Here is a 12443-nt window from a genome sequence, read left to right on the forward strand (position 1 = left end):
GCTTCTCTAGGAAAAAAGGCACTATAAATTATTAGCATAGCATAACCTTGTTATTAGAATTTCTGTATGAATCACATTGCTACTTGATAATATTACTCATTTTAGGTCATTGTGTGTGACTTGCCGTGAAACAAAACACGCCCAGGTATTCTTCCATATGCAAAGAAGTGGGTGGAGATTAAAAGCTACAAGAAGAAGAAGTGGGTGGAGAGTTCTAAGTTCGGCCTCTGATTGGCTGCCATGCCCGGTATTGGTGACACGCGCCTCACAGCTTCTAGCGCGAGCCATGAGACCGCTTCTCCGCTGCTAGCGCTTCATCAAGAAGAGAGCTAGGTAAGACAACGGCCTTATTCCATTCAAGTTGGTTATTTACTCGTGTTAACGCTCAATCTCTAATAATCAATGTCCACAAAATCTCATACCTCTTCTGCTCATGTAATTTAGTTCTACGGACATCTTTTGGATTAACTGTATAGTTGTACAGGCCGTTAGCTCGCGGGAACAGATAACGTTACTCGCGTGCGCTCCTCAACCAGTCAAACATGTTTTTTCGGTTGATTCCACTTTATTTAACTAAAGTTACTAATTTTATCACAATTTGGGTATAAACTGCAGTTGTTCTATGTCCAGGGAGCAAGATCCGGGATACACGGTGTTTTATGGCTAGAGTTAGCATGGTTGGTGAAGTTGTTCATTGGTCGGGCCTTGGAGTTAACAGACACGTTTTATAAGAGTAGCGGCTTCGCTATTTCTCTATCGGTTGTTTATTTTTATTTTCAAAACTCATCGCGATATCCTAGCTGTAATGTACCGATAAGTCTTTTTGTTCCGGTGGTTATTTGCCTACACTGCGTCAGGGAAAATTACTGGCCGCCTCCACGTGACCAAAGCCGAACCACCGTCTTTCGGTGGATGCTAACACGAGACATGAAACAACCCTGGGACATGAGACATAAAACAACCCTGGGAACAAAGTAGAAGTATTTTTAGGCGAATCTAATGTTGATTTGAACAGGAAGTACGTTTGGGAACAGTGTGCACTTTGTGATGCCCCCCCCCCCCCCCCCCCCAATAATCTCTTAGAGCATCTGATCGTTTTGTTTGTTTGTCTCTCTCCCACAGGTTTCAGAGGCGTTTTTTCCTGGTATTCACAGTTAAAATGCCATCTGATTTAGCAAAAAAGAAGGCAGCGAAGAAGAAAGAAGCAGCCAAAGCTCGTCAGCGTACAAAGAAACCAGAGGATGGAGTGAACGGTGATGCAGAGAAACCTGAGATCCAGCAAAATGGAGCAGATGAGGTCAATGGTGAGGCAAACCATTCGAAGGCGGTCTTAAGGCCTGTTCACAACCAATATACAGTGTGAAAATTTGGTGCTATATAATTTTTTTTGAACGAACGTCTAGTCAAAATTATTTTATATATATTTATTATTTTTATATATATATATTTATTATTTTATAATAAATATATATATTTATTCATTGTACTCTCTTTATTGTACTGCGAAGAAAACTGGCCAACAAATAAGATTTGTTTTTGGTCAAGCGCCCAAAGGATTTTGCCAAGTGATAGAGAATAGCTGTGAAAGAATACAAACCTGGGTCTTTTCTTTCTGCATCAGTTATTTGATAAACTTAAAAAAAATAAAAACTTGCAGAGAAAAAACTTTTCTGCTTTTCTATAAGTGCAACCTAATGTCATAGAGTGGACTTGCATTTTTGTTTAGCCTGTCTGTTGTTTTTATACATTGGTTTGAATTGACATTGCATGTGCTTTTATTCAGGATATTTAAAACCTGATTCTCATCATCCTTCTTACTCCACTTGAATATTCCTTTTTTTTTTTTTTTTTTTTACAGGGGTTGCCAGTTTGACGAAGGAGCTGGATGAGTTTGAGCTGAAGAAAACCGAGGCTCGGGCAGTGACTGGTGTGCTGGCATCTCATCCCAACAGCACTGATGTGCACATCAGCAGCTTGTCTCTCACCTTTCACGGACAAGAGCTACTCAGTGACACTAGTTTGGAGCTCAACTCTGGCCGTCGCTATGGCCTTATCGGACTCAACGGAACTGGTAAAGTTGGTCAAATAGAGCTCCTCTTGGTGGCTTTATAAATTACTTCAATTGGCAGGCTCATGGATAACGGACTCGTATCTAAATTGTGTAGGCAAATCCATGCTGCTGTCAGCGATTGGTCACAGGGAGGTGCCGATTCCAGAACACATTGATATCTACCATCTGACCCGTGAGATGGCTCCCAGTGAGAAGACCGCTCTGGAGTGTGTAATGGAGGTAGATGAAGAGAGGATTCAGCTGGAGAGAGAGGCTGAAAGGCTCGCTCATGAGGACTGTGAGTTTAAATAATTTTGATCAAATGCTATTGGCATATTTTAATAGGATTAGTTCACCTAGAAATGACAATTGGCATCAAACCATACTTTTACGATATGAATTGTTTTTGATTCAAAAGAGTCTGAGAACCAGTGATGGTATAAGAATAAACATAATGAGTGTTTAATGAGCATTTTCACATTTTTGCCAGAGAATACAATTCTTTAATAGGTCAGATCAATATAAAAACTTTCCACGTTTTCATAGGAACTGTTTTTGTAACAGCTTCCTTTCCTAGGCGTGGTATATTGAACCTCTCAGCTTGAGAAGACTCCTTAATTCTGTTCAGTTTTTAAGGATTCTCATGGTTGAGGAACACTTTTAATTAGTGAATGTAATTGTTTACGTTTTGTTTGGCAAACTTTAGCTGAATGTGAGAAACTGATGGAGCTGTATGAGCGTTTGGAGGAACTGGACGCTGATAAAGCCGAGATGAGGGCCTCGCGGATCCTCAACGGTCTCGGCTTCACTACTGCTATGCAGCGGAAGAAACTCAAAGACTTCAGCGGTGGCTGGAGGATGCGTGTTGCTCTTGCTCGGTGAGCTTTCAGAATCTTATACTAATGTTAGAGCTGCTGGGAGATGATGAAATAAAAGGCCGAATGATAGCGCAGTTGCTTTGTGCTAACTGTGCAGTGACAAAAACGGTACGAAGCGTATTACTGATCCATGTGCATTTCAGTGAATGTGTCTGCATAAATCTTTGCATATGTTTAAACTCATGTTTTTTCTGAAATCTTCAGGGCACTGTTTCTCAAGCCTTTCATGCTGCTGTTGGATGAGCCAACAAACCACCTTGACTTAGATGCATGTGTGTGGCTGGAGGAAGAGCTCAGCCAGTAAGTAAAAAAAAAAACCAAAGGTTGTGTGAGAATATTGATTAAAAGGGGTTTATATTTGTTTACTGTGGATTGTTGCTGATGAAATGATGTTAACAAAAGGCCGAATTGTAGCTCTTCCATCAAGCAGTTTGTTCTTGATATGGATAGAGCTTTGACAAAAACTAGACCGAAGCGTTTAACTGATCTGTCAGCACAACCTAGATGCAATTTTGTTTGAAGATATTAGAGTACCACTACCATCTTCTAATCCTAACACTGTAGTAACACATAGTATTGTAATAAATGTTAACAAGTGCACCTTTAGTGTTGCCAGTGTTGTTTTACAACATGCATTCTGTTATTGTGATGCAGTAATTTACAAAAATCATGCTGAGAGCTATATGCTCAAGTTTTTCTTTTTTTTCACCGACAGGTTTAAGAGAATTCTGGTTTTAATATCCCATTCTCAAGACTTCCTCAATGGTGTTTGTACCAACATTATTCACCTGCACCAGCGGAAGCTGAAATATTACACGGTATAGATACTAATTCTGTCCCCTGTAAGCACGTAGGGCTGATTTCCTACAATCACAAATGTGCAGTTTAATTTCATCATTCATCCTGTTCTGTGAAGGGTAATTATGACCAGTATGTGAAGACCAGAGAAGAACTGGAGGAGAATCAGATGAAGCGGTTTAACTGGGAGCAGGACCAGATAGCACACATGAAGGTAAACTTCTAAATGTACATTTGCAGGGTTTAAAGTTCTCCGGCACCATGATGCCGCATCTTCAGCGTGCGCACTTGGCTGTGGAAAAAAAGTTGACCTGCATTTAAAAACACTTGATATCGTTGATATCACGTTCAAGTTCATGAGTTTGCCTACCAATATTGTTGAGAGGAACACAGCTTTCACTCTCAACCAAACTAACATTACTAGTTTTTGCTCTTCTAAACATGGGATACACATTAGCTGATGAATGGAAAAGAAGCCTGGGTCTTGAGCGCGACACAGGGAAAAAGCTGCGAGGCGCAGTTGTCAAAGATTTCCATCTAGCGTCATATTTACATAGAAAAGCAATTTAAAAAAAACAGCATAGCTTTGTAATTATCTCTGCATGACCCGTTAACTGTAATTTACCAGTATAGACTGTATGTGTGAAAGGGGCTAAGTTTCTGACTTTGCATGTGGCTAAAATTAAATGGATTTAAGTGTCATTAAATCACATGAAACATCACCAGGCCATTGGCACCCTCTGCAGGTATTTTTTCATAACAATTTAGGCTTATTACATTATGAATTTAAGTGTTGATCAATAAAACCATGTACTTGTGATACTTTATTTGAGGCCAATTATTGCCTTATCGTTACTTGTGTGTTATGTATGTCTTATTAAAACCTCTTTTTATTCTATTACTTTTTCTATTACTAAAAAATATCAGATTACTCACTTGTCAAAATAATCAGATTACTTGATTAGCAAAATAATCATTAGTTAAGAACTAGACTAAAACGTTTCAAAGTACAACTGCATTGTTTTACGACTTGTGATCAAAAGACAAATATTTTCTCATTTGAAATTTTCTTAAAAGTATTAAAACATTGTCTCGTTCTACGGAACCAAATATCTGCATTTTGTCTCACCTTGTAAGCTAAGTGTATTGTCACATCCCTGGTGTCTGTGAGCGTGATGGCTCATAATTTCCGAAGTGTATGATATAGCTTTTATTCTTCAGGTCGCTCATATTCATGAGGAGAAAAAAATCTGTTTGAATAAGGAAAGCTTTAACTTTGCCATATTATCCTTTCAAATGTTAAAGTTGCCACAGTCATTGCATTCTTTGCATGTGCTGCACTTTATTTGTACCATTTTGTTTTATTAGAATTTGAAGGATAATAACAATATTGATTAATAAGTGGGACCTGTTTTTACTGTTACCAATTCTTGGACCACTTTAATGGTTTTAATTGAACTGTAAGGGTTTTTTTTTGTAGTAAACTGTCTTTGTATATTTCCTTTTTTATATTAATTTCCTAGTATTTAATTTACCGTTATTTATTTTGAACCAAGCTATTTCAGAAATGTAATGTTTTAAGGACAAAGCAATGTGTTTACACCATATTGTAGTGAGTATCTATTCTTGGAACTGCGGTTTCAAATATCCCAACATAATCTTTAGTCTGAGTCTGTCAAGGGCTAATGGCAATGGCAGATACGTTACTAATAAGTTGCAAGGAATTGTAATTTTCTTTTTTTTAATGTCTCAAATAACCCTGTGTATGTGTCTGCCCTCGCAACCCCCAAGCCCCGGGAGAAAAAAAGTTCAGGCTCAGGAATTTAAATCCTGCATTAGTAAACTAATGCTAATTTTCGTTGCATTTCTCTAACCGCATGGCTTGTGATTTGATGTGGTTATCTAAACGTGATCCTGTTGATCCTCAGAACTACATTGCTCGGTTTGGTCACGGTTCTGCCAAGCTGGCCAGACAAGCTCAGAGCAAAGAGAAGACTCTACAGAAGATGGTTGCCTCAGGTCTGACTGAGCGTGTTGTGAATGACAAGGTAATGAAAGAACCGTTTCCACTTGATTTCAGGCACAACTCTATGCATTTTGCCTTTATTTGTTGCTGTATATGCTGGATTTCAATCAATAGTGAAACGGCTCGAACTACCTTTTCCTTTCAGACCCTGTCATTTTGTTTTTCTCCCTGTGGGAAGATCCCTCCTCCTGTCATTATGGTTCAGAATGTCAGCTTCAGGTATTCGGAAAATATGGTATGCAGGTCTAATAAACAATACAACATTTGTCACGCTTTTGTTGCATCCTTCTCTGGGTTGAGGTTCTCACATGTATCTTTGTTATATAGCCACATATTTATAAGAACCTGGAGTTTGGAATTGACTTGGACACACGGGTGGCCCTTGTAGGGCCTAATGGGGCAGGCAAGTCTACTTTGCTGAAGCTCCTTGCTGGAGAGGTAAGGCAGATTTTAACAGATGCATTTAACTTTGTTTTAGTATTGTGGTTTATAAAATAGCTTCTCTTCTTTCAGCTCCTGCCCACAGATGGTATGATTAGAAAAAACTCCCATGTGAAGATTGGCCGATATCATCAGGTCTGTTGGCTCATGACATTTATGTAGAAATGCAGTAATAATAATGGATCAGGCTCATAATAGTGAAGATAATGGCAATAACTTAAATGACCAAATTAAAGTTTTAGTTCACCCAAATATCAAAATTGTCATTAATGACTCACCCTCATGTCGTTCCAAACCCGCAAAGACCTCCGTTGATCTTCGGAACACAGTTTAAAGGGACTGTAAGTAGGATATACTCCCATCTAGTGGTGAAATTGTATTTTGCATTCAAACTAATTTTGCTCTCCAGCGCCTCGCTTTTTCAAATGCGCGTTGCATCTACGGTAGGCGATATGTACCAAAAAGCTTTGACAGGATGTCTTCTAATAGCACTTCGTCGAGTTTTCCTTCAGGTGAACGGGTGTTATTTCAAACAAACTGCAACATGACAACTAACACTATACGCGTAAGATACTGAATTACGGTATGCGTCTGTATTATTCAATGCGAGGACACAGTATAACTGATAAATAACAGAAAATGTCAGATAACATTAACTTGGTAGCCTTAGGTGTGCAAACAATGCAAGAAAAATCGTATGCTCTATTAAAATATTTCTATAGAATTTCTGGGTTACAAAAACTAAAACTTAAAAATCTAGTTTTTAGCACCTTCGCTACATTACTCAATAGCTGCTATTCATCAAATAGCCTGTTTAACTTTTAACTATAAATGTTCGTCTATCTATATAATAACCAAGCAAAGAAAAAATATTATAATATTGTAACACTGACTTACCTGTCGAGAAGAAAACGGGCCACTTCAGCGTCTCTTTTGAAATCTTTATCCAGCATTAGCTCTTTCCACCTAGAAAAAGCTTCCCCGACATTAACTCTTGTTTTCTGTAATCTACGGTCACGTTTCCTTTTACGTTCAAGTCAGCATCATCATACGTCAACAGACACCGCAGTCGCACTCGCAACCGACCCGGAAGAGAAGACCGTGCTGAATAAAGTCGTAATTTGTTATTTTCAGACCAAAATGTATTTACGATGCTCCAACAAATTCTAACTGACCCTCTGATGTCACATGGACTACTTTGATGTTTTTATTACCTTTCTGGACATGGACAGTAGACCGTACATGCATACATTTTCAATGGGGGGACAGAAAGCTCTCGGACTGAATCTAAAATCTCTTAAACTGTGTTCTGAAGATGAACGGAGGTCTTGTGGGTTTGGAACGACATGAGGGTGAGCCGTTAGCCGCATTTCCACTGTCGGGCCAGTGTGAGCCAGGGCTTAAAACGAGCCAGGTGGGGCTAATAGCCTCGGACCAGTAGCACCGAGGCCAGAATAGTGCAGTGTTTCCACAGTCGAGCCTGAAGCTCCGTCGCCCTTCACTAAAACACGCCCTTTACACGCCTCTCAGAAACAACGTCACACAACCCTGTCATTTCACCAACAAAGAGAAGTTATCAGAAAACTAAGAAATAAGTCACTGGAACTAGCACGATCACAAAACGAATATGATAAAAGTGGCTGTTTGTTTGCATGCTTAAAAATATTTATATTCAAAAGCATCAATGTTTTACTATAGAATAAGTGATACATTGATCATAATGAATTAATTTCAGGACTCAAATCACACACATTTATTTATATTTTATTTTTTACGCTTATGAAAATAGTGTGCTTATTCAGTTGAGTCCGTTTCTGTTTATTTGTAGTCGCATTAGCATATACATCACATTTAAGAATGAATGATAATCTCTATTTTTATAAAAGCTCCCGAACAAAAAAACATATTTTTATGAAAGGCTATGTGGAACTAAACTCTTGGGACGAGACTTACGACAGATAATATAATGGCGCTTTTCCATTACCAGTACCAGCTCGGCTCGCTTTTCGCTCCGTTTTCCATTGCAGATAGTACCTCCACAATAGTACCTGGTTGTTATAGCGACGCTGCAGGAAACTGCCGTGACGTAATCTTCTACGCGACACACACCCGCTACCCACACACACACAGGACAATGGAGGAAATCGAGTGCATGTTGTTTTTGATCCTCGGGATATATTGGATATATCACGCAATCTCTGGCCAAACTTTTTAAAAATGGCGGGGTTATTCTGGATACTATCTGGATACTATTGCTGGCGCATGTAATGATGACACAGTGAAAAGTGACGATTCTCTCTGACCAATCAGCAGTCTGCTGTGTTTTCACGTCACATTATAGTATCGCCTCCGCTCGCTTGGAACCTCGCCGGAGGTGGTACGAAAAAAAGTACCTGGAAGCCGGTACAGGTACAACTTTTACACAGTGGAAAACCAAACAGAGCCGAGGCGAGCTGGTACTGTGTAGTTGAAAGCGCCGTAAGTTACTAAATACAATATTGTGATAGAGAATAAGAAGCTGATGTCCGATTTCTTCAAACGGTCACACGCTGGTTACTGAAAGTGAGTTTTGAGCTCAACTTATTTAAAAATGTTTTTTTAATGCTGGTGTTATAGATGTTAGCTTTCTGAAATGATCTGCAGTGCAGACTCTTTATTTTTATAAAAGCTCCCAAACAAAAATCATGATTCTATTTTGATGAAATATGCTACGTGGAGCTAAACTCTCGAGATGAGATTCATGACAGATAAAATGTTACTAAATAAATACACAATTGTGATAGAGAATAAGAAGCTGCCGTCTGATTTCTCAAATAGGTTGTATTTACCATGTTTACTATGGTAACGTTAGTGTTTAACATGCATAGTCTTTTACATTGCTTTTATAAAGTCTTTAATACTGGTGTTAAAGCTGTTATCTTTCTGAAATGATCTGCGGTGCTGACGCTCTCCAGATGAGGAGAAACTCTGCCTTTGTTCATGACCCCTCCTCTAGCCCCAGCTTGCCCGCTTTGGCCTAAGGTTTTCGTCAGGCCAAAAAACCCTGGCCGTTGGCCCCGAAAAAGCCCCGACGAGGCACGATCGAGCCCTGGAAGTGACAGTGGAAAGGCGACTGGCCCTGGCACACACTAATACACCCGCTTTAAGCTCGACAATGGAAACGCTGCTATTAATGACATAATTTTAATTTTTGGATGAACAAACCCTTCAATAACGTTAATATTAAAATGCCTCCAGAAAATGAGTTCATGGGGCTTTAGACTAGTTTTAATAGTATTTAACTTCTCTAGCATCTAACAGAGCAACTGGAGCTTGACCTTTCACCTCTGGAATACATGATGAAGTGTTACCCTGAGATTAAGGAGAAAGAAGAAATGAGGAAAATCATTGGCCGCTATGGACTCACCGGCAAACAGCAGGTAAGGTGTAAAAAAAAAAAAAAAACACTACTTTCACCTGCAAATATATTTTACTTATTGACACATTCCTTTTAAACTAGGTGAGCCCTATTCGGAATCTGTCTGATGGGCAGAAGTGCCGTGTCTGCTTTGCCTGGTTGGCCTGGCAGAATCCCCACTTGCTCTTTCTTGATGAGCCGACCAATCACCTTGACATTGAAACCATTGATGCTCTGGCTGAGGCGATCAACGACTTTGAGGGTGGAATGATGCTGGTCAGCCACGACTTTAGGCTTATTCAGCAGGTAATGTGAATGTTTAAGTTAGTTTTTAGCCTTTCTTGTACACGTTCTGGTCATATAATTAGAATATCATCAAAAAGTTGATTTTATTTAACTAATCATTCAAAAAGTTAAACTTGTATATTATATTATTCATTACACACCGACTGATATTTCAAATGTTTATTTCTTTTAATTTTGATGATTCTAACTGACAACGAAGGAAAATCCAAAGTTCAGTATCTCGGAAGATTAGAATATTGTGAAAAGGTTCAATATTGAAGACACCTGGTGCCACACTCTAATCAGCTAATTAAAAACACGTGCAAAGGCCTTCAAATGGTCTCTCAGTCTAGTTCTGTAGGTTACATAATCATGGGGAAGACTGCTGACCTGACAGTTGTCCAAAAGACGACCATTGATGCCTTGCACAAGGAGGGCAAGACACAAAAGATCATTGCAAAAGAGGCTGGCTGTTCACAGAGCTCTGTGTCCAAGCACATTAATAGAGAGGCGAAGGGAAGGAAAAGATGTGGTAGAAAGAAGTGTACAAGCAATAGGGATATACACACCCTGGAGAGAATTGTGAAACAACCCATTCAAAAATGTGGGGGAGATTCGCAAAGAGTGGACTGCAACTGGAGTCAATGCTTCAAGAACCACTACGCACAGACGTATGCAAGACATGGATTTCAGCTGCCGCATTCCTTGTGTCAAGTTACTCTTGAACAACAGACAGCGTCAGAAGTGTCTCAAGACCAAAAGAACTGGACTGCTGCAGAGTTGTGTTCTCTGATGAAAGTACATTTTGAATTTCCTTTGGAAATCAGGGTCCCAGAGTCTGGAGGAAGAGAGGAGAGGCACACAATCCACGTTGCTTGAGGTCCAGTGTAAAGTTTCCACAGTCAGTGATGGTTTGGGGTGCCATGTCATCTGCTGGTGTTGGTCCACTGTGTTTTCTGTGGTCCAAGGTCAACGCAGCCATATACCAGGAAGTTTTAGAGCACTTCATGCTTCCTGCTGCTGACCAACTTTATGGAGATGCAGATTTTGTTTTCTAACAGGACTTGGCACCTGCACACAGTGCCAAAGCTACCAGTACCTGGTTTAAGTACCATGGTATCCCTTTTGCTTTATTGGCCAACAAACTCACCTGACCTTAACCCCATAAAAAAATCAATGGGGTATTATGAAGAGGAAGATGGGATATGCCAGACCCAAGAATGCAGAAGAGCTGAAGGCCACTATCAGAGCAACCTGGGCTCTCATAAAACCTGAGCAGTGCCACAGACTGATCAACTCCATGCCACGCCGCATTGCTGCAGTAATTCAGGCAAAAGGAGCCCCAACTAAGTATTGAGTGCTGTACATGCTCATACTTTTCATGTTCATGCTTTTCAGTTGGCAAAGATTTCTAAAAATCCTTTCTTTGTATTGGTCTAAAGTTCTAATTTTCTGAGATACTGAATTTGGGATTTTCCTTAGTTGTCATTTATAATCATCAAAATTAAAAGAAATAAACATTGAAATGTATCAGTGTGTGTGTGTGTAATGAATTAATATAATATACGTTTAACTTTTTGAATGAAATGAGTGAAAATCAACTTTTTGATGATATTCTAATTATATGATCAGCACCTTTAACTATCTACATTAAACTGTCATTTTGTCTCTGTCAAGCTAATGAAGCTGACATGAGGTCTTTCTTACTTTGTAGTAATATTGGTTTGTTTCCTTGCAGGTGGCTCAGGAGATCTGGGTTTGTGAAAAGCAGACCATCACAAAATGGAGCAGGGACATTCTGGCCTACAAGGAACATCTAAAGTCAAAAATCGACAAACAGATGCATGATTTATAGCCAGTAGAGAGTGCCCATAGAGGGCAGTTCCAACATCTCAGCCAACTAGACTATTGCTCTCCAGGAAATACAAGCATGCTGGTTAGACTGCAGATACAATTAAAACCTGAGTTGCTGGGGTCTCAGTGGAAGTAGCTGTCTTGTTTTCTTTTTTTGTGTGTTTAATCTGCATCACAGTATTTGGTCTTTACTTTCAAAATGCCTATTAAAATCATGGGTAAAGATAATCATGCACTTCATTATTTTGTACAAGAACAGGAAAGGTCTATGAGACAAAAACAAAGATGAACGATAAAGTAAACTTCAAGAACTGTTGATGAATTTTAGTTTTATCAAATATAGTTTAAAGCACTATTTGCATTAAAGAAGTCTTAATAAAAGTGTACATTTATTGATTTGGCTTGGACACTTTTTTTCTTTGAGTTAAATCTTTCTTCTCTCTACATTTTGTTGAAGATTTATTACCTTGGTTTCTTACAGCACCAGGAGGATTATGGGTCAATGTCTGCATAGTTGAATAATGCTAGCTGCCTCTACATTTTTAGTAAAACAGGGATTAATAAAAATGTATTTTTAAATGTTTCTTTTTAAAAAAGTGTTCAATAATGGAAGAAAGGGGATATTTACAGCTTGGATATTTTTACTCCTAATAAAAATGTTACTCTGTATTTTAAAGCTCTTATACATTCAGCTGATTTTGATATATAAAATAT

General features: G+C 39.0%; 1 protein-coding gene and 1 non-coding gene across 3 annotated transcripts; both read left to right on the forward strand.

The window, feature by feature from the left end:
• Nucleotides 1–201: 201 nt before the first annotated feature.
• LOC132154831 (ATP-binding cassette sub-family F member 2) lies at nt 202–12130 on the forward strand. 2 transcript variants are annotated; one of them, XM_059563524.1, is made up of 15 exons: nt 202–333; nt 1123–1304; nt 1859–2071; nt 2166–2348; nt 2757–2928; nt 3133–3228; nt 3644–3746; nt 3845–3940; nt 5655–5774; nt 5898–5987; nt 6080–6190; nt 6266–6328; nt 9484–9612; nt 9693–9896; nt 11614–12130. In XM_059563524.1, the coding sequence occupies exons 2-15, from the start codon at nt 1160–1162 to the stop codon at nt 11728–11730; spliced, it is 1842 nt and encodes a 613-aa protein (XP_059419507.1). In that variant the 5' UTR covers nt 202–333; nt 1123–1159; the 3' UTR covers nt 11731–12130. The 2 variants fall into 2 exon arrangements, with proteins under 2 accessions (XP_059419507.1, XP_059419508.1); XM_059563525.1 differs by lacking the exon at nt 202–333 and adding an exon at nt 517–535.
• LOC132155450 (small nucleolar RNA SNORD89) lies at nt 3306–3423 on the forward strand. Its single transcript, XR_009437244.1, has one exon. It is a non-coding gene; the product is annotated as a small nucleolar RNA SNORD89 (small nucleolar RNA).
• Nucleotides 12131–12443: the final 313 nt, after the last annotated feature.

The sequence above is a fragment of the Carassius carassius genome, chromosome 12, assembly GCF_963082965.1.
Source record: "Carassius carassius chromosome 12, fCarCar2.1, whole genome shotgun sequence".
Classification (NCBI taxonomy): domain Eukaryota; kingdom Metazoa; phylum Chordata; class Actinopteri; order Cypriniformes; family Cyprinidae; genus Carassius; species Carassius carassius.

What these genes read in the sequence shown, in the direction of transcription:
- LOC132154831 (XM_059563524.1), top strand. Translation starts at nt 1,160, where the DNA reads ATGCCATCTGATTTAGCAAAAAAGAAGGCAGCGAAGAAGAAAGAAGCA. An exon ending in AAGGCTCGCTCATGAGGACT is followed by an intron (nt 2,349 to 2,756) that starts GTGAGTTTAAAT and finishes GGCAAACTTTAG; the next exon opens with CTGAATGTGAGAAACTGATG. An exon ending in AGCGTGTTGTGAATGACAAG is followed by an intron (nt 5,775 to 5,897) that starts GTAATGAAAGAA and finishes TTTTCCTTTCAG; the next exon opens with ACCCTGTCATTTTGTTTTTC.